The sequence below is a fragment of the Fukomys damarensis genome, unplaced genomic scaffold (genome assembly GCF_012274545.1).
Source record: "Fukomys damarensis isolate Sample0158 unplaced genomic scaffold, DMR_v1.0_HiC HiC_scaffold_5, whole genome shotgun sequence".
Classification (NCBI taxonomy): domain Eukaryota; kingdom Metazoa; phylum Chordata; class Mammalia; order Rodentia; family Bathyergidae; genus Fukomys; species Fukomys damarensis.
In genome coordinates this window covers 44,167,966-44,190,381 of record NW_022900917.1, presented here as the reverse complement: position 1 = coordinate 44,190,381, position 22,416 = coordinate 44,167,966, and the positions used below count along the sequence as shown (strand labels likewise).

General features: G+C 41.0%; 1 protein-coding gene across 1 annotated transcript in view; it reads left to right on the top strand.

The window, feature by feature from the left end:
• Positions 1-20,956, top strand: part of Vxn (vexin) — a 23,143-nt gene extending 2,187 nt beyond the window's left edge. The window contains exons 2-6 of the mRNA XM_010611451.2: positions 2,851-2,906; positions 10,142-10,295; positions 15,087-15,148; positions 17,989-18,080; positions 20,330-20,956. Of these exons, the coding sequence (XP_010609753.1) occupies positions 2,851-2,906; positions 10,142-10,295; positions 15,087-15,148; positions 17,989-18,080; positions 20,330-20,513 (548 nt within the window). The 3' untranslated portion in view covers positions 20,514-20,956. The remainder of the gene's footprint in view (positions 1-2,850; positions 2,907-10,141; positions 10,296-15,086; positions 15,149-17,988; positions 18,081-20,329) is intronic.
• The last annotated feature ends 1,460 nt before the right edge of the window (positions 20,957-22,416 follow it).

Below are 22,416 nucleotides of genomic sequence, written 5' to 3'. Positions count from 1 at the left end.
TAATTTTTTTTTTACATGAAGAAAAGAAATTGGAAGAAAAGATGAGAATGTTAAATATATCTGTTTTCTGTAATTTAAAACAATATTTAGCCAGGCATGGTGGCATATGCCTATGATCCCAGCACTAGGGAAGCTGAGGCAAGAGGATCACTCCAAGTTCAAGGCCAGACTTGGCTGCCCAGTAAATTCAAGGCCAGCCTGCACTGTAGAGTGAGACCTTGTCTCAAAAAACAAAACATAAATACATAAGTATTTAAAAGAATATGTCACAAAGAGATGGCTGTCATTTCCGTGCTGTGTGTACTTTGACAATGTACTTAACTTCTCTGGCCCTGAGTTTCCACTTCTGTAAAACAGAGCAGCAGACTTATCTCCCAAGGCTATTATGTGGAATAAATGAGTTAATATATAAAGCCTCTACAGCAGTAGCTGGCAGGTAGTGAGCACATATTAAATACATCATCTGCCAAGTAATTTCTATTTTTATTCTTCTTTTGGAGCATTGAATACATTCAAAGATAAGCATTTAATCCTGTATTCCTTTCTTGCTGTTTTCATTCATGGCTGCATCCTAGTAGTAAACCAAGTAAGTATTCATTGGTATTCACAGATATTTCACTGCTCAGGAAGTTGTCCTTTAGAAAAGGGATGTTTGCAGTTTTATATTGGATCAAAAGTGTGTGGAGGCCACCCTTTCCCGCTCTTGCTTTGTCTTCCCTGTCTTCTCCAGGCCATGAAGCATAGGGCTTTTGGTGAGAGAAGCTGACAGGTCATTGCTGATGGCAGAGTGATCACTTTCCTCACATCTCCACATGCCCTAACTGCAGAAATATAAGTTGGCCTCACTTTATCAAACCTGGGCTGTAGTCCTCCCTGAGAAGCCCTTCTCCAAAAAGCACAGCTTAGCCCATGATCATTAATGTACAATAATCAAATCTTTCCAAGTCCTAGCTCAAGAGAAGGGCAATGTACCCTAGTGTTTAAGAGTTGGCTTTGTTCCACCTCTGACCAAGTGACTCCTCTACTCTCTCATTATCCCTGTCAACATGGTGGAGTTAAGGAAGAGTACCCACCTTCTTACTCTGAGAAATTAAAGATAAGACAAATAAACCATCATCTCAGAAAGTTCAGTATGGGCTATCATTATATCTATTGTTTATTGTGTTCCTCTTTCCAATGCAGTGTTGGTCTCCATCTAATATCTACATTTTTTTAATGAGCCATCTTACTATCTCATAAAAATATGGCACAGGATCAAGTCTTTAACTGAAAACCTATGTATTTTTACTTGCTAGAGAGGCCTTTAAGGAAAAAAGGTTATAGACACACCTCACAGTAAATAACAGAAAAAGAAAACTGTGGTTTTACTAAGAAGTTGTACCAAAGGTTATTTCCTGAGGTACACTAGAGTGGTTTCAAATCTAGGGTGAGCATACCACAGTACTGAAAATAATTCTTTGAGGGAAAAGAACACTGAGGAGGGAGTGGTGAGGGAAATCAGAGAACAGCAGGAGGAAATTTCTTTTCTTTTCAGGAAAAGAAACCCTAATGGAACACTGCAATCTCTAGACATCATCACCCATCCTTCCCTCCTGCTCTCCTCTTGCAGGAAAACAATAAAAACCATCATTAATTCATGGGGATTTCCTTGTCGGATTTGGGCAAGCGTTTTATGAAGATTAGTTCATTTAATTCTTGGCACCATTCTCTGATGTAAATGTCATTATTTATTATCCCCGTGCTACACATTTGGAGCGTGAGACCTCAAGAGGGTAATTTACCAGTCACACACACACAAGCGGTCAAGGTCAGATTCACACTCGAGTGGAGGGTGTAGCCCGAGCTCTCCACAGGCACACAGCCAGGTTTCACACTACAGCGCCTTTGAAGAAGATAACAAGGGTGTCACTTGTTTGCCACTCATTTGATATGTGATAAAAAGTCATTTCCGTTCTCTGCAAGGCAGAGACATAGAGGGATTTCATTTGCAGTAGTTCATCCTAGCAGAAATAGGGGAAATAGATGCCTGTGTGTCTCCATGTGCAATAAAATTCACTTCCAACAAAGTACTGGTTTTCAAAAGCTGGTAAACTGATTTTCTTAATTTTTTTAATCATGGTAAAATATGTAGTATGTAGAATTGATCATTTTAAGTGTACAGTTAATTCAGTGCTGTACAACCATCACCACCATCCATCTTCAGAACTCTTTCATTACCCTAAATTGAAACTCTTCCCATTAAACTTTGAGAAACCTTCTCTTTCTTGAGGTGGGGGACAAGGTTTCACTATGTTGTCCCGGCTAACCTTGACCTTATAGCCCCAGTGATCCTTCTGCCTCAGCCTCCCTGCTAGCTGTAATTGTAGGCACACACTGGCACACCCAGATGAAACCATTAGAAATAATTCCTAATTCCCCTATCCTCTGGTGACTATTATCTACTTTCCATCTCTGACTACTATAGGATTCTCATGTGAGTGGAATTATATATGTACTCTTGTATCTTACTTTATTTCACCTACCACAATGTTTTCAAGGTTCATTCATTTGTAGCATTGTATCAGAGTTTCATTCCTTTTCATGGCTGAATAATAATCTATTGTATTTGTTCGCACAGTCATCTGTTGATGGGCATTTGGGTTGTTTTAACTAATGTGACTAAGGTTGCTATGAACTTTGGTGTATTGAAACCAAGTAACATCTTAAACTGCAGTGGGACCCTGCCTCTTCTCCCAACCCCTCTTCTATGCACCTACCCCGTTCCAGGTATAAACTTCTCAGTGATTTTTACTATAGCTATTTCAGCGTATAGTCATTTTCTAAAACTATTTTTTTTACCTCTCTTTTCAGTGACCAGCCCAGCCAGGAGAAGAGTCAAAAGCTCTCAACACCTCTTGACTAAGAATGTAAGGACACTTTGGTTTATTTTATTTCCATAGATTAACTTTCCTTACAAAAGCATGGTGCCTTCTTTACTCTCTCTTCCCTTCCTGTCAACAAGGAGGATTTTCTCTGCCATGTGTGGTTGCTACTTTACTTTGTCTTCTACTTTAACTGGCAAATGTCCACCAGATAACCCTGAAATGGCCCCCTTCTACTCTGCCATCTTTCCCAAGCACAGAGGGTAAACTTACTTTGCATGTACATTTTTTTCTTGTTTAAACAGAATCATAGATGTAGTTTCCCTAACCTCAGTGTTCCTCTATCTTTGGCATTTGCAATGTTCCATTTTTCACTATTATAAATGAGAAATAAACTTATTTGTATTCATAATTTTATTTGGTTTTATTCCTTGGTATACAGGACTCAAAGAAGAATTAACAGGCAAAAGGATAAGAGCAGTTTTATTCATCGGGCTATCCAGCCATCCATTCATCAAATATTTGCATTCCTACTATATGAGAAAAACTATGCTAGGTGGAGAGAACATAAGAGTGATTGATTTTTAAAAATAGTTTCTGCTTACATTTTTATCACATACTACTAGAAATTCTGAATAATTTCCAGGCTTCTACCCATGCCTTTCCATCCACCTCCAAACATACAATACCTTAATTTACATGTTTTAGAGTCTAATAATGCTATGCATTTCTCATTCTGTATGCATATTTCTTCATGTAAAAACTTTTAATGTATCTTTATACTTTGTTTTAAAAGGGAGATTATAATCATTTCCTCTTGGTTATACTGAAGTTTCTATTTCTACCACAAATTTTTTTAGAATACCATTTTTTTTTTAAGTATTACACTTTTAAAAGCCATTAAAAAATTTTGTTAGTGTCCTGGGAACAAGATGGGATTTTATTTGTCTTTATATATTTTTTATACTTTTCATTCCAAAAGCATTGTATGTCCTTTATAAAATTTTAAACATTAAAAGATACAAGATATAAAACCATAAAATCCTAAGAAGCTGTAAAACAGAGAGGTTAGATACATCGACTTTAGGGTCAGTCTGACTTCCTTTAGATCCTTGTTCTACGAATTTCTAGTTAGGTGAGTCTTAAGCAAAGTGCCAAACCATTCTGGGACTCAACTTATTTAGCATTAAAATGAGGATAATAAGAGCATATACCTCAAGAATAATGGGAAGAAACAAATGATTTAATAAACGGAAAGTATTCAGTCGAGAAACTGACACATATTAAGCATTCAATATACATTGCTGTATTTTTAAGTTAAAAATTTCCCAAATACTATAGTTTTATGCCTTGTTGTATCATAACATACTGTTTTGCAAATTGCTTTTTTCACTTAACAAATCTTAAACATCTTGTCATGCCAATTAATGCATATAGATCTACTTCATTGCTGGTGGCTGTATAATATTCCAATGTGTTAATGTATAGTTTTTTTATTGAACCAAACCAAATCTGGAGTATTTTAATTCATTATTTAACCAAATCATCAATAAATGGGGTTTCTCCATTTTTTCTATTAAGACAATGCCACAAGAAATAGTCTTGAAAATATTTTAATTTTCTTATATACATTTTTAAGGATAAATGCATAGATGTGAAATGCTGGGCCAGATGATATAAACGTTAAAAAAAATTACAGCTTCTGATAGAGTTGAAAGAAGTGGCAAAAAAAAAATCTATAGCCGGGATTTAGCTCAGTGGTTCAGCTGTCTGCCTTGCAAGCGCAGGGACCCAAGTTGGATCCCTGGTACAAAAAAAAAATCTATAGCCATTGCCACACTTCTAGCAACTACATTTCAAAGTACCTTTTCCACATTAGCCAAGCCAATGCTCTATGGTATCAATGTTGTCAAACTTTAATAATCTGATAGGCAAAAGCACCTCATTGTTTTAATTTGTATTTCTTAATTTTTAATGTGATTCTTTATCTTTTCACACATTTACTGATGGTTTCAATATTTTTTTTTTACCTGCAGCTTTCTATTTTGCTTATTTTTCTGTCAGTTGCATGCCTTTTTGTGAGGACTTTTGAGAATATTTTATATGATGAGAAAAAGAAGGGCTTTTAATTGATGGAAAGTTTAATTGTATGGCATGAGATTCTGATCTGGCTTATGGTCCCTGAACACTTAAGCACAAAGCCCAGAAACAAAATGTTCCTCCTGGCCTTCAAGGAACTGTAGGTTAGGTGTTGCCAAAAACAGAAAGGGAAAATATCTGTAGGTACTTTAGACTTTAAGAAAACTTTCAACAGAGGTCCTTGTCTCCAAATATTCGCTCTTCCTCCTGGTGGGATGGCCTTTTACAAATGGGGAAAGTGAATCCCAAAAAGGAAAGACTTATCTGTCTCATTTCCTCAAGCAACTAGCTCTTGCCTTTTGGTTTCCTTTTCACCTCTCTAGCTTGGTGGTCTGTAAACCATTATGAATGGTTGTCTTGGCTGGGAAAAGGCTTTTTTTTTTTTGCAAGGGTACCAATATTTACAACTTTCTTTGGCTGAAATTCTTATATGTATCTCATCTAACCACTTGGGCTACCATATGAATGGATGTCAGTTTCCTTTCATTACAACTGTTTCTCTTTTCTGAGATACCTTTAATGTCAGGATTTCCTTTCTCTGTGACATCTCTTGGGTTTTCTTCCCCTCCTAGGGCATGGCACACTTCTCTAAACAATCTCTCTTTTTCATTCATTCATTCATTTCTTTTCTTTTCTTCTCTTTTTGCTACTTAGGCTATTTTATTGACACCCTGATCATTCTGATGTCCACTGATATCACTGGAGTAGCTCAAGGGAATAAGCTTAGACAAAAGAGTGGATCAGTTAAGTCTTTGGCATAATGGAGCCACTTTCACTATGATTCACGGCCTCCCCACATAAGCAGAATAGCTGTCATCAGGAAATTCAATTGCAAATGTCACACTGTCCCAAATTTCAAGCTAAGTGGGGGAGGGATTTGTGCAGTGATCTCCTGTTTTTTTGTTTTTTGGGTCTTTTTTTTTTTTTTTTATGTGCTGAGCAATCAATTTCACTTGAAAATTCTTGTCTGGATGTAATTCTGTGGGTTTTACAAAGAGCATTCATTTAGGAAGCATGAAGCCATGGTTCGCATTTGCTCTTTCCCTTACAGCAACATCATCTTAATTAAGACCCACAGCACCTCTTGACCTCAGTTTCCCTATGTATAAAATTAGAGAATTGGATTAAAACATTTCTATGGATCCCTTCAGCCCCAAATCATGGTGGTTCTCCACCATCCAGGTCTTCATTGTTTTTCTAACTCAATAGCAGCTGTCTAGGCTGGCAAATAAACAGGATTAAGGTCCAAGATGTTAGAGGATAGAATCTTGGGCTATGCATTAGCCTATATCTTCATTCTTCCTGTCTCTGACCTGAAACCAACAGAGGCATCAATTCATTGTAGTAACATTTGTTGCTCTGGTATATTTTCCTACTTCAGGAGATGGTTTGCTGACCTAGGAAAGGAAAATTCCAGCATGAAACTTCTGTCTTTCCTTCTACCTCCCCTTAACATCTCTCACTCCCACCCCAGCTCTCCTGTCTTGCCCCTCTACTCAGACTGCAATGAGCCTCTTCTCAGACCACTTTGTTCTAAGACCTCCTAGCATCAAATCCAGACTATGTTCCATGTACCAGAAAATAAATCATGCTATCAGGAATCTGTTTGGGCATCCTTTGGGGTAGTTTGGCGAATACCCTAAGAAGTGGTTGGCCCTGAGTGGTGACCTGAGAAGGAACTGGTCTCATCTCTACGCCCCAGGGCATGAGGCAGCTGATGCTTCCCCACTCTCTCTCTCCTTATTCTCCCACCCCAAAGTACAGGAAAAGGAGTACAGAGTGGTATTTCTTAAGGCAACATTTGTTCCTTTTCAGAGAAGGGAATGCTGGAAGGCAGTGGTATCTTCCCATGGATTCCCTAGGCTTTCACATCCTGCCTTTTCTCTCTTTCTATGATGGGTACAAAAACACCATACCAGTCCTGACTCCTCCTCCCTTGGGGGAATACTGACAGTATGATCACAACATCAGGAGTAGTTAAGATAAAAGTCAATGGCAAAAGCTGGGCATGGTGGTGCACTCCTGTAATTCCAGCACTTGGGAGGCTGAGGCAGGAAGAGCACTATAAGTTCAAGGCTTGCCTGAACTACATAGTGAGACGCTGTCTCAAAAAAAAAAAAAAAAAAAAAAAAAAAAAAAAAAAAAAGTAAATAGCAAAGAGTCCTGGGTGTCAAGTAATGACCCAAGTCCTTCCTATTCTATCTAGGAGACTCACATTCCCAGGTGTTCCTTGTGCCATACAGTATATGAGTCCAGAGGAATGGAGCTTAGCACTGCCACTAGCAGGGGGAGTTCTAGTATCCTCAGTGACATGATGGTTTAGGGCAGTGCTATGGAGAGAGAAGAGGCTGGAGGGGAATGGCTTATCCAGGATGTAAGTGTGGATTACCCACCACTGCACCTCACACCAAACACATATACACATGCACACACACGCACACACACACACACACACACTCACACAATCCAAAAGGGCTGGCCTAGGGTGGACAGGTGTATCCCTCAGGCTGCATGAAAGGCTTGTGAGACAGCCAGTGGATTCATCATATACTGCAGTGACCAGAGCAGGGGAAAGTGATTTTTCAGGGCCAATGATGAATCCTAAATGCTCCTGAATTATTCTCAGCTCACCCCAAAGGTAGAGGATTCATGATTCTGAGCCCCAAATTGGGCCTGAGAAGAGTGAATTTCCTAACCCATCTATGGCCAAATTTGAGATACATTAATTTTATAATCAAAGGAATATTTGGAGTAAATTGCTGCAAAAGTGACAGCTTTCCTTTTCTTTATTCCTCTGCAGGAGACATAAAAATTTGGCCTCCAAAAGACTTAAAACTACTCTTAAATACTGTAAATATATGAAAACAGAGAGAAAGATGTGCTATTAAAATCTCTACTAATGATGGGCCTTTACTATGCCCCAGTCCAGCAAGGCTAAGCATGAATATCCCCTTTCCACAGAGCTACAAAGTGTCAAAACTGGGGTTTGAACTCAGATTAGCCTAACCTCAAATAGAATTATCATATTCTTCCTTAATAATCTGATAAGAGGAAAAAATAATTATTGTTTTAATCTGCATTTAATCATTAATGTTGTTCAGTATCTTTTGATATTTATTAGCCATTTTTAGTTCTACTATCAATTGCAGGTCATATTTTCTGCCTCATTTTTCTATTTTTTAAACTTTATTGGTTTGTAAGAGTTTTAGGAACATAGGGATAATTCCCTCTTATATGTAACAAATGTTAGAGTAAGCTATATCTTATTTGTAAACATGCAGCTCTGAGCTAGCTGGTATTCATTTCCAAAAATGAACAGAGATCCATTTCCCCTAATGACCTGAGGTTTATTCCAATAATATTTAGTATTAAAGATTCAGTGTTCTCCCACTGAGTTAAAAATACTACACTCCTATCATATTTTTAAAAAAAACATTAATTTTTGTTTCAAGAACCACCCTAAAGCAACTAAACAGGTATATGTTGGGAAATGGATCTGCCGAAGGCTGGGCTCTAAGGACTGAGAACATCCACCTCACTGACAGATGCACAGGGAGCCCAGGATCTGCCACAGAACATGGTCTTGCAGGACGGCTGTGGAAGGAAAGGACAAGCAAGTGGGCAGATGCAAGTCTCAGCAAAGCTGCAATACTATAAGGAGGAAGGACATTCAGCATGAATGACCACAGTGTACTGAATATGGATAAAATGTGCAGGATCTGAGCCCAGACTGCTAAGATTCCTTTCATGACTCCCTAGATCAAGATAAAATAACTGATAGTGGTTGTCTCAACTTTTTACATTTAAATTATTTCAGGGCCAGGGATTTAGTTCAGTGGTTCCACTGCCTGCCTCGCAAGTGCAAGGTCCCAAGTTCGCTCCCCAGTACCAAAAATAAATAAATAAATAAATAAATAAATAAATAATTTCAGTGACTTCGGGCCCTTCAACCCCTCTATAAGTCCCTTGGGGTCACTAGTTTTAGGAGCACACACACACACACATATCAAAATTCACAGTGCTCAAGTTCCTTATATAAAATGGTATTATATTTGCATATAACATACACATCTTCCTATATACCCTAAACCATCTCTAAATTACTTGTATTACCTCCCTCATTTTTTTTTGTTTTGTTTTTCTGTTTTGTTTGGTTTGGTACCAGGGATTGAACTAAGGACCTTGTGAGGCAGGCAGTGTCACCACTGAGCTAAATCACTGGCTAAATTACTTGTATTATCAAAAACAATAAAATGCTAGGTAAACAGTTTGTATATTGTATAGCCAATAGCAACAAGAAAAAAGTCTGTACATTTTCAGTGTAGACATATTTTTCTAAATATTTTCCATCTGCCATGGAAAAATATTCCCACAGACATAGAGGGGGGTCTACATGTATTTTTCACTACAGTTTTTAAGGTCCGTTTTGGTGGACATGGAGGGCACTTACCCCTTACTGAACTTTCCAAAATAACCACTCATCAAGTGATCATCATGAGAATGCTCCCCTTCAGCACTGTGCTCTGGTTCACCTAGATTTCCACTTGCCCAACCATCCAGGGTGGAAATTCATCTCCCAGCTACACCTTGATCCTAGCAGACTGCATCCTGAAGGAACCAACACTTGGGAGCCCTTCCTGTACCAATTTGCCAGCAGTTTTGTTTTGTTTTGTTTTTTAAACTCTGGGAATCATTTGGGCTGTCTTCTCTTTAGGTCTTCCTTCCACTAGTACATCCAAAAAGCTGTCTTTTGCATGATCAGGGATGTTGTCCACTTAACTGCAAAGACCAGAAGACCCCAGTTTTCAGGATCATCTTTGTTTGAAATAGCCTTGAAGAGGACATGAAGCAGCGGACCAGACCAGGGCCTGCTGTTAAGGAATCCCCTAGAACCTTCATTTGCTCGCACCATGACACTAGCTGGCAGTCTGAAAGTCAAATACAACAGTCAACCATTTCTGGCAGGTTTTCTATCCACGTTTTTGTTGCTGCTCCTGGATGCCACTGGAGTAAGGAAGTCTACATAAATTCCTTCTCAACCAAAGACCCATCTGCAAAGCATTACCGGGGAGTGGGGATGAGGGTGGGTCCTGAATTCCCCTGGACAAGGAGAAATTGACTGTCCTTCCTTGGCTTGGCAGGTGGTAATCGAGTCAGACCTGTACCCGCCACGGCCCCTGGAGCTGCTGCCGCACCGCACTGACCGCTGGGACACGGGCGAAGTCCGCAGGTTTGGCCGGGTCCAGAATGCGCGGCCACCCAGGGCACATCCCACCAAAACACCCACCAGACCTGGTACGTGGGTCCCGGCCCCACTCAGTCCCCCAGATCCTCTCCAGGCTCAGTGATCCCCTGAGAGCCAGTTCTACAACCTTGAAAGCACAACCCCGCAGGATCTGTGTCCTGCTTGTGTTTTCAGAGGATCCTGTAGAGGCCTCGGTCACTCCAGGTGAGAGAGCATCTGCGCTTTCCCCCAGATAAATACTGTTCGCGCTGTGGCACCGTCTACCTACACAACTCTGGCTTCTGCGTGTGTGTAAAGATGCGCTGTCTACCATCGTGCTTCACAGGGAGCCGTTTTAGGAACACACACACACACACACACACACACACACACTATATTCAGAAGGGCTATATTTAGAAGACGTAAATCATAATGCTCTAGGGAAGAGAAAACCATGGCCTTCGATGTGAAGGAAGCTTGTGTTATTTATTTAACAGGTTGGATGTAATAGTCCAGGCTTTTCCTAAACTATCATCTTAAAATTTTACCTTTATAAATTTTAATGATTTAATATATAGTTAGAATTCGGGAGCCAATCTGTTTTTAAAAACTGGAATGTTATAGTTTTATCTTGGATACTTTTTTAAAATGACTTTCACCCAAGCGCTGAAACAAATCTGCCTCTAGCCCACTGAAGTCTCTGATGGTATTTTGCCTTTGTTAGTTTGTTTTTGTTATGCCCACAACCCAAAGTTATTCATATTTTAACTCCAAAAATATGCAAGACCAGGGTGTCCTTAAATCTTTGGGGTGTTAACAATCATTGAGTTTATTCCTTCATGCACCTTCTTTTCCTACCCAATCAAGCCCCTTCTTTGTCTTTATCCTGTTTTCCCCGTTTTTGTTTTGTTTTGCTTTTTCATTTTTCTCTTTCTTGGGTGCCAAAGTAGATCCCTGAGGTTTCTTTGGTCACTAAGAACCTGATTCTATTTATGGCCCTATGTATAAAAACACGCAAAACTATATTCTTTAGTTAAATGATTGCATGTACATATACATATACACTGAAAGTATTAGGAAGACCACAATCTGCCTTGCAAATTAGGAGAAGATAGATTTTTTTTTCTGTATCTATGTATAGGTGAGTGGGTGGGTGCATGGGTATGGAAAGAGAAAAAGAGGCAGAATAATTCTCTTTGCTACAGAATCACAGTGAATTTAGAGCCGTGTTTCTCAGATTCTTGTGTGCAAAAGAAATTACCTGGGAATCTTGCTTTTATGCAGATGGTAATTTGGGAGGACTAAATGGACCCCTGTGTTTTATATTTCTAACAGGCTCACAGATGCTACTACTCTGTCAATAACAGATAGAGAAGCAAGGATTTAGGGATGAGCTAACACAGTGATTCTCAAAGTAGGGTCTTGGGAGCAGCAGCAGCACCTGGAGATTTGCTGAAAATGTGAATTTTGTTGAATCAGAATTCTAGTGTTAAGATACATCCATCATGTTTCAATGGGTATCCTCACCTCCATGATTCTCATCCATACTGGAGACCCTGACCTATTGCAGCTGCCTTTTGCCAATTTAGGGAAGAGAAAATGGAAGCCAGAGAAATTGTTGGCACTACCCAGTGTCATACCACTTACTTGTTAACCACAGAGCCAAAATGAAACTTTAGGGCCCCTCATTCCCTAGCCAGTGACACTTCTCCAGAGAAAAAGGCTTCTCAAATGTCTAATTTTAGGGCCATCTTTGTGCCTAAGTAGTTTGTGGCAGCTTGGACCGCTGAAGTCACTCTTTTATTCTGAAGGATAACAGCAGTAAGTTATGAAATGGAGAGAATCTGCCGAACACATGAGAGTTGGTTCATGCATGGAAGGATGTGCCAGTCAGGTTTGAAAAAAAAAAAGATTGAGCTAGGCATTGATTCAAGTCCTTCAGCTCCCCCAATCTTATAGATTTTAGAAAAGGTAGGAAGGAGCATTTCTGAGCCAAAGCCAGACTCTGGTGCTCTCCAGGGAAAAGCTAGGCACCAACTCATGGGTTTCAAGCCTCGCTTCTGCTGCCAGAAAACTGTACATCTCTGGGGATCTCAGATCTGAGGACGTGCTTTATTTCTGGGCCATAGGAGAAGGCTCCTTTCTTACATGTGACAGCAATGAGGAAGCTTAGAAATTTCTGGGACTCTGAAGGCAGTGACCTGGCTGAGAAACTCACCATGAGGCCTCTGTGCCTGGAAAGGGGACAGTCCTTACCTCTTAGGCCTAGGAAAAATGACTCCCTATAGGACTTCTTCCCTGAGATGACTCCAGACCCCTTAGCACCAATTTGTTCCAACAAGCTGAAAGTTCATTTCTTAGCTGGGCCACTGTCCATCATTCCAGCAAGTCTTGGGATCTCTTCCCTAGCACCTCCATGTCCTGTCACACCCCTTCACACAGTGAACACTGACAGTGTCAACATCTAAGTATTTCTTGCCTCACCCTCTTTGTACCTGCCTTGGGCTGTCCAGGTTCAGATTGCCTGCCTCTCTGATGTAGAGAATATTGTCAGCAATGGTCTCCTTCCTCTACGAGGCTGCCAGAGTTGTCCCTCTAAAACAGAAATCTACCTTTCATCATCCCCTTCCTTTAAGCACCATGTTCCCCTCTCTCATCCGCACTCCAGGCCATACTGACTCCCACCCACCTGTCTCCACCATTCTCAGTAAGAGCAACCCTGGGTTGCAGTGTACTGTGATTCTGTAACTGCTCTGTTATATTCTGCTGCCCTGGATCTTTGCAGAGCCTTTTTTTCTGCAGTTTGCCCTCCCTGAGTCACTGTACCTTCTCTCAGGCTGGGATAGGGAATCTGTTGGTCAAATTGCCCCAGACTAGCAAGACCACCAAAGACGTCCATTACCTACTAAATAATTTTTGCCTGACTTCATTATAATTTTTGTGTGTTTCTGACACCTCAGTTTCCCCAAGTACGAAGTGCAAATTATTATGACATTTACCTCTTACAGTTGTGTTGAATTAAATTAGATATAGTCATCCCTCAGCATCCATGGGGGACTGGTTCCAGGACCCCTCTTAGATGCCAAAATCCATGACACCCAAGTTTCTTCTATAAAATGACATGACACTTGCACATAACCTAATCACATCCTCTCACCTACTTTAAATCATCTCTAGGATTTTGATACCTAATACAATGTAAATGCCATGTGAGTCATTATTATACTGTATTGCTCAGGGAGTAATGACAGAAATATATGTCTGTACATGTTCAGTACAGATACAACTTTTTCAAATATTTTCAATCCTCAGTTGATTGAATCCACAGATACAGAACCAGTGGATACAGAGGACCGACAGAAACTACATGATTTATGCTCATCGCAGTGTCTGGGCATACAGACTCAAAAATATGAGCTGTTGGGCCAGGGATTTAGCTCAGTGTTGCCACTGCCTGCCTCATAAGACAAGGTCCCGAGTTTGATCCCTAGTACCAAAAAAAAAAAAAAAAAATGAGGTGCTATGATTACTTCTGTCAGGGCATCATTCATTATAGTTTGATCTTGGTAATGTTAAAAGGAGAACTCCCAAACTAATTAAACTTAGTAGATACATTTGAGTAAAATAAAACAAAAATGATGTACAAATTAGGCAGTGCCCAAAACAATAACATGATCAGACAGTATGTATAGGAAGACAGAAGCAAGGTATAGAAACAACTTAATAGCCAAAAGCTAGTCCACTGGCTACTGCTTAACTAGTTATTTATTTAAATCTAATTAGTTAAGCAGCTGCAGGGCCTCCTGAAACCAGCCAAAGCTCAGTTACTGTAATCTTAGTTCCATATTAGCTTGGTCTGTGGGGCTCAGTGCAGGTACCCAGTCCAAATTGATGGCCTCCCACAAAATTTCAACAGTAGTCTTATAATTTTTTTCATTTTATTAGCACTGAGATGCTTTCCTCAGTATGTGTGTATGAGGGGGTGTGGTGCACAATTCCACACACTGCAATATATGAGATGAAGCTTGTCCTGGGACATCTGCCCAAGAGATGTTATGTTGAATGCTGGCTATCTCATTTCGACTGGCTACCTCACCTGAAAATCTGAGTCCTTAGAAGCTGCAGGCTTCTATGTAATTTCTGAGTAGAAATTACTCAGAAGTAGGTTGGGGTATCAAGAATACAGTTATTACAAATTAGATTCTTTACACTCACATCCCATGAGGCCAAGGTCTCAGGATCCGGATCTGATAAACTCCAATCCTTCCACTTTATGGCCTGCACTTCCCAGAGCAGACACTTTCTCAATTCACTTCTAGAGGGGCATCCAGGAGTCCTGTTTTACATAATTGAACCCAGCTGTAAAGACTTAACTCCTGATAACCTCTTTAACCTCTTGTGACCTGAGGTGTTAGGAAGTAGGAACTTAGGGGACATTCTCTGAGTACTCACAGTGCTAAATACATCCACATTGTGATCTTTTAAAATTGATCTTAATTTTTAGAGCAGTTTTGGGTTCACAGCAAAATTGGGCTAAAGGTACACAGATTTCCTGTATGTCCCCCTCATACCTCCACACTTACACAGGCTCTTCCACTATCAACATTCCCTTCCAGAGTGATACTGTTGACAGTTGGACCTGCATTGACACCCTGATCCCATGTATATCTTAGTTCCAGCCCCTGGTACTTGACAGTTACCATTGCCTGACTCTGTTGCCTAGCTTTGCTGCTTGGTACAAAGGCCCCAAGAAATTACTTTCTGAGATTGATTGATTGGCAAACAAGATAATTTATGCAGAGCCAGAAGGAGGTAGAACTCAGAGAACTACTGAGTAATATCTCCTCTGTTCAATTTCACAGTGGGGATTTCTGAACCTAAAACATCAAATCTGTGTGGAAATCGAGCATATGGAAAATCACTGGTAAGTAAGATAAGTCTGATTATTATTGTATCTAGTATGTTTATAACTTCTAAGTCTGTTTCTCCAGTACTATGAAGAGAAACTAAGTGCCCTTTGCACCAAGCTGAGGATTATTAGAAAAGCATAACTTTGGGCCAGGGCTGTAGCTCAGTGGCACATGCCTGAATTGCAGACACAAGGTCCCAAGTTTGATCCCTGGTACCACAAAAAAAAAAAAAAAAGAAGAAGAAGCATAACTTCATCTAAACCTAATCACCTTCCAAAGGCCCCATTCCCAATACCATCACATTAGGGGTTTGGGCTTTAACACATGTGTTTGAGGAGCACATAAGCATTCCATCCATTACTATTAGTCATCTCAGGACAAGGACAACTCTCAGGACAGAGACACCTCTGAGAGCTTCTGCTACAGGTCAGGTTCTCTGGAAAAAGTCTCTGGAACTTGAGGTATATTAAGGACTAACACCAGTGACCAGACTCGGGGTACATGCAGCTGAACCATGATTCAGGCCAACACTTCCTGGTGGAGATATCTGGGGACAGTTGCCTATCTAGGGCCACCTGAGCTGGGCAAAAATGGCTTTGTATTCCCTCCTCATTAAATTGTGGGCTGCCTCAGGAAGGGTGTGACCTTAAGCATGAGGTCCCTCTGCAGCTGAGGCACCCTTCACAGAGCTAAGAGCCTTTAGCTACCCACCCTCCCATATTTGGGTAGCATGTCTTTCCCCGAAGATGGATCAGGTGACACATCTCCGGCTCTGTCTTCTCCATCATCTTCTGGGCATGTTAGGCTCCCTCTTGCCTTACAAGATCAGCGGTGGTGGAAATGAGGTCAGCTCAGGCATCCTGGGCCCTTTCAGTATCCACTGTCAAAATGTCTGGATGGTACAATGTGAAATGTAGAAAAGACCCCAGAGGTTGTCTTGGCCAGCTGCTCATCCTTACAAAACAAACTGGACAGAAAGGCTAGTGCTTTTCTCCTGGTCTGGGCAGGAAACTAATCCAGTGATCTCCTTTAGAATATTAATAAATCCACACAAAGAGTGTGGAATGGGACAAGCTTGTCAAGGAGAACCCTTCCCTAACCTCAAGGAACTTGGGGTGGCTGGGAAGTTGACACAGAGAGGTCAAAAGTCTGTGCCCCCTCAGCTCAAACAGCTGTCTTGGCTAAACAAAGACAAAGGTTAAAGGTAAGAGAGTCTCTCATGGCCTTGGATTAACCTGTAGCCCCCCATCCCCCACCCCTGTGCCACCTATAGGTAAAGCCCACATAGTGCCCTTGGCAGAGAGGCAGCTGCAGCAGGAATTCAGAGAAAACTGTGCTGGTGTGGATGTGGTTACCTAGAAAGGGCAATAATAATGAAGAAGAGGAAGAGGCAGTACTTCCTTTAGGCCTGGAAGTAGGCTCATCAAAGTTTTATTATCCTAGGGCAGGAAAGCAATCCAGAGCCCACACACCTAATGGTGACACACATTGGAGATGGAACTAAAGAAAGAGGGAAAATGAATGAGGGCAAAGGCCCCCACTCCACCCTCTGGAATTAAGGAGTCCTGGTGTGTGTTCACCTGGCCAAGGGAGTGCTTGGGAGAGGCCACAAGGTGGCACAGTAACTCTGCCCGCAACCTTTAACCTTCTCAGGAAAGGAGGTGGTAAATAATGGTGTCCTTGACCTGGAATTTCCCAGTGACTTCAGGAATGTGTTGAATTGAAGCCTTTGATAGGGTTTGGGAAAGAATAAAGCACACACGTGTCCGTTGACTGAGTAACCTTTTGACTTAGCCCTGGTTAAGCCATCAGCTAATTTTCAATTTAATATCTTGGAAAGGCAGAGGAGGGTTACTAAATAGGCTACTAAAAGTCCTACCCTCTGCCAATCACTACTGAATCTTTCTGAAACAAAAAGACAAGACAAACATATTAAACAAGTAGAGAACAAAGACAGACTAGTGGGTCTGTCACACAGTGCTCTGGGGACACAGGTAAAAAGGAAGATCCCAACTGGGGCTGCCAGCCTCAGGGAAGGCTTCCTAGAGAAAGTGCAGAGTTGTGGGCAAGTATGGGGGAAAGCAGGCCCAAGCACAGCAGTGGATCTGCTGACACGGGGAATGATAACAGCTGAGCTGCATAGATAAGGTAGAACCCAGTGCTGCAGGATCTTGGAGGGCAGGCTGCACAGTTAGTCTCATCACTCTTGATGATTCTATAGTCCAAGAAGGGAATGGTAAATGTAGCAGGTCTAGTCAGAAACAAGGAGGTGTGGTGTGAGTGTTCCTTGAATCCTACAGGAGGGCAAATGGAAAAGCTGGTGCTAGTGTGGGCAGCCTGTTCAAAGCAAGAATCTGCAGGACTTGACGACTGGGCACAGATGATGGGGAAGGAAGGGTAACGGTTCTCATGTAAGATTGATTAGCACTCTCTGAAGTATCTTTAAACCAGTGATTCTCAAAGGCCACAGTGGGTGGGGGGGTGTCCCAGGATCAGCAGCACCTAGAACCTTGTTAGCAATGCATATGCTCAGGCCCCATCAGACCTGCTGCATCAGATACTAGGTGGAGTCCAGCACTGTTCCCACAAGATCTCTCAGGGGCGGCTGATGCCCACTGAAGTGTGAAGTCTATTGCCCAGGTTTTTGGTTTTTTGTTTTTGTTTTTTGGCACTGGGGATTAAACTTGGAACCTTGTGCCTGTGGGCAGGCTGTGGAACCACTGAACTAAATCCCCTGCCCCTTGCCCAGGTTTTTGGTGATCACTTCAGTCATCCTCCTTTCAAACAGCTCTAGTCAGGGCCAGGGTGGGAATGTGGACAATCCTGAGTTCCTTGCCTCTTCCCTCTAACACAGATTCCTCCTGTGGCCCGAATCTCAGTGAAAGCTCCAGCTGCAGTAGAGGCAGCAGCCACAGGCTCAGAGAATGGAGCTGTTCTGGGGAGGGGGTAAGTACTGTGTCCCTAATACCCAACACTTGCCTGGTTTCCTGTGCTGTGGTGACCCTGCCGCAGAAGAGCAACAGGTGGCCTGGTTTTCAAACTCAAGATGCTAAAACAAAACCCATGCCAGCTGCAAATTACCTTATAATAAGGATCATAATTCTGGTTCCATGAAGAGCCTCATCAACTGTTTCCTACGGATTAAGCTGAAATGTTTTTCAGGGTCTCCACTTCATTAACCCCATTCTTTAGGCTTGGAAAAAAAGGTCATTTGGGAGGATTTTACTTATTTGATGAATGTCATCACTAGCCATATTCAGAACCTCCAATTTATATGATGTCAGACATTTCAAACCAAAATATAACCCAAATATGCATTCATTAATTCTGGTCCAGAGCCAGTAGCTTGGTCAGCAGGAGTTTCCCCAACACCCCCTCACTGCCTTCAGTCAATAAGACAGTAGTAACATGCAATTCAACATGAACTTTTATGACCTGCTCTACTGCCCATCACACTATATACCAGCCAGGTGGTTTAGGGGATAAAAAGGGTGTAAACTCTTGACTCATCTGCTTTCTATCCTGACACTGCCACCAACTCAGACTTCAGAGAAATTATTTAGTCCTCCACATCTCGTCTACTTTAAAACAAATAGAAAAATAGGAAAGAGAAGAGTTTTTGTGAGAATTAAATGAAACCATGTTTAGAGAGCTTAGCTTAAACTATCGTTAACATTTTTCAGGAAATTTAGCCCAGGAGTTAGGAGGCTGTGCATTTTAAAAAGTATTAGTGCACATAGGAAAAGCCACAGGCTAAAATATCATCTTAGTCCATTTTCTGTTGCTAATGATACAATATTACAGAGTTATACAGAATAGGTTTATTTGGCTCACAGGCAGCTCTGATTCAAGGTTGAGGGGCTATATCTGGTGAAGCCACCAAAAAGGCAGAGTCCTCAGGCACAGGGTGTCACATGGTGATGGACAGTGAGCATATGAGACCTAGCTGAACTGTCTTTTATCACCGACCCATTCTCAAGATAACCCACTAACCCATTTATACATTATTTACATAATGGTTAATTCATTTCTTAGGAAAAAGCCCTATATACCTCTTAAAGATCCCACCTCTTAATATCTCATAATAGGGATTATATTTCAACATGAGTTTTGGAGGAAACAGCCATATGAAAATCATAGCAAATACCAGTATAAGAGGTACACACCCAACACTCTTAAGAGTCAGAGTTGAAGAGAGTACAATGGAAGACTTCTGGATGAAAGTCATCTGGAAAAAAGTATAAAAACCAAGCCATGTGTCTGTCATTTGATGTATTGGCACTTAATTAGAGAAAAGGTGGGTTTTTTTTTCAGCTTTAATTGAATTTATTGGTACATTTTAGGGATACAGTACAGTTACATTCATTGTTGGGATCTTGGAGAAAAGGTTTTTTAATATTATTTGGCTTCTTTAATTTTCCAGTAGCAAATTACTCTTAAATACCAGTAGCTGACTCCTCACATAAATCAGCAAAACTTCACTGTGCCTTGACAGAGGCTAGTCTTTCAAGTTCACATGGCTGCCTTGCAAAGATTCTCAATGGCTCCCTTCTGCCTGAGCTCAGACAATTTGTTCCTGGATCCTAGGTATTGAAAAGAAAATAAGATCATTGTTTTTCACCTTAACACAGCACATGGGGGGGGATAAATACACATTTATGTATGGTCTACAGTGTGCCAGATGTTTTATTATCTCATTTTCCTTTTCACAAAAGCTGTGGATATTAAGTGAAAGCATCTGCATGTTATACAAGAGCAAACAGGCTAGTGAAGATTAAGTCTCTTGCCTGAAGTAAGCCAGTAAGCAGAGAGCAAAATTCCGCACAGGAGCTCATGCTCTTTCAGAGGCTGATCCTTTGGGGTACCTTCTCTTTCTGGCAAGATTTCTCACATGAAGGTGGTAGTGATGAGAAAGTAGAGGTTTAAGTAAGGCCAGACCCAGAAAAGGGAGCCGGGAACAGGACTTGAAATCTCATGAACCACAAGGCCCAGGGTCACCACCTCCCTTTACCCCATGGGAAGCTCCCCTAGGGGACGTGTCTTTATGGGTCCCCACAGTGAGCCTCCAGCTAAACAAAGCCTGATCACAGGACAGGGATGCAGAGGAAGAAAGAGTTCTGCCTACTCATTTCAAAGGCAAAACTGAAGTCTCAGCAAAGTGATCACATCTCCACCTGCCCCTGGCTTTTCTTTAGATCTAGACACCTCAAGAAGATGACTGAAGAGTATCCAACACTTCCCCAGGGAGCAGAGGCCTCCCTCCCACTGACAGGCAGTGCTTCCTGTGGTGTCCCCAGCATCCTCCGGAAAATGTGGACCAGGCACAAGAAAAAATCAGAATATGTGGGAGCCACCAACAGCGCCTTTGAGGCTGACTAAAGATGACCCCTCTCAGGTACCTTGCATTGATCAAGGTTCATAGGACACGGGAAGAGAGAAATCTGAAGACTGGGACTGAACCACACTCACCTCTCTTGGCAGCTGGTCCAAATGCATCATCTTCCCTCCCTAGCTAGGCACTCTGGTTTAGGGCACAGGAAAGGAATGTGCCTGGAAGGCAAAAGAAAGCTGTTCCTTAGAACTGCTGAAGCCATTAGTCTGAAAGTCATTTTTGGAGGTCATAGAGTTTATATCCCTATCTTTAGACAAAACTATATTAAAATCAAACTTTCCCAGCCCATCTGTTTTAACAAAATATAAGATTTCAGGTATAAAAGCTTAACATTTGAGTCACTTGTAAAACCAATGATTCTCTCTATTGCTATTTCATGTTTATTTCACCTTGGTGAGGTATAATTTTTAAGGACAAAGCATTATGTACTTACTTAATAGTTCTATTTACTTGACAGTATCATCAAGAGGAATTTTGATGATCACTTGGCATGATTGCATGAATTCTATATTCTTTTTGTGCAATTTTCCTATAGAAAAACATTAAAAGTTAAATGGTAATGTTTTCTGACATGGTATGATCTAGTGAAACAAATAATACCTTGCTTTTGTACAATAATTTAACTTTTGAAAGTGATTTCCCATCCATTATCTCTTCTTATCGTCACAAAATCCCAGATGAAGAAAGTACAGTTATCCCCAATGTACAGATGGGGAAAATGAGGCATTTGGAGGTTATATCACTAGTAGTAGAGCTGGTTACCCGGAACTAGCAAGTTACATGACCAGTTTATGGAACTAGTTATCAGGTCCTCAACTTCTCTCTATCAGACTCCCTTCTCTGCTTACTCTAACAACTGATTTGAGGAAGTTTATAAATGGTGGGTCATGTCTCTGGGGGCAATTGTTAAAGGGAACAATCTGATAAAGTTGGAACAAGTAAGTGCTTTGAATAAAATACATAATTCATTAGATTGAACCAGAAGAAATTGACATTTCTATAGATCAGAAACAAATGAATATTCATTTCAAATGATTCAACTTAATGTATGATACTTTCCTTCTTTAAGTGAAGATGTCATTATCAATTTCATTGTCAACATGAGTAGCCTTAAAATGATATTAATAATGGTAATAATATCTATCACTTATTAAATGCCCACTGTGTGCCAGGTGTGATACTAGGCACTTTGCATAAAATGTCCTAATCTTCCTGACTGCTCTGAGTTATGTAGCCTTGCCAATTTCACACCTTGACACCATTTCAAGGTGGTTAAAAGATTAGTTGGAAGGCACCTAAGTTATATGGGCTTCAGGCTTCCATGCCTGTTACTACTCCTTCACAAAAAGTAGTTCAGAACATAAAGAAGGTCTTAAGTTGGTGAAGAATGCTCATCTCAAATGCTGGAGCAAATGCATTGGTGGAGGCTACCTGAAGTGCTGTGCGAAGAAATCTGAGATGGAAGAGTGCAGGGATTGATGAGTAATGCCTGCCTGTGGAGGCTATTAGTGAAACAGAACTTGTATATTTGTCATCTGTCACCTGAACTCTGTCCCCAGAAGGTTTGTTTTCTAATTAAGAGGTTTAAATTAATTCACCCTAAATAATAAAACTAGAAATTTTCATTAAGGTAAGATGTAGCCTAAGAATGTACTGGAAATTGCCATCTCTTTGAATACAGTAGAGTATGACCATTCTTGTTCTCAGATTCAAATGGTATTTCTGACTGCTGCTCTGTGGCCATGTCTTGCCTTCGCCTCTCTCCAGGTTTCCTGTTTCTGCATCTCCAGGTGAACTGTAAGAAGGCATGGGGATGAGTAAGGGGCCTGCACTTCAGGCTTTCACCTTGATAAAACTTGCTCTTTATCACTCTTTTAGACTCTGAGCGCC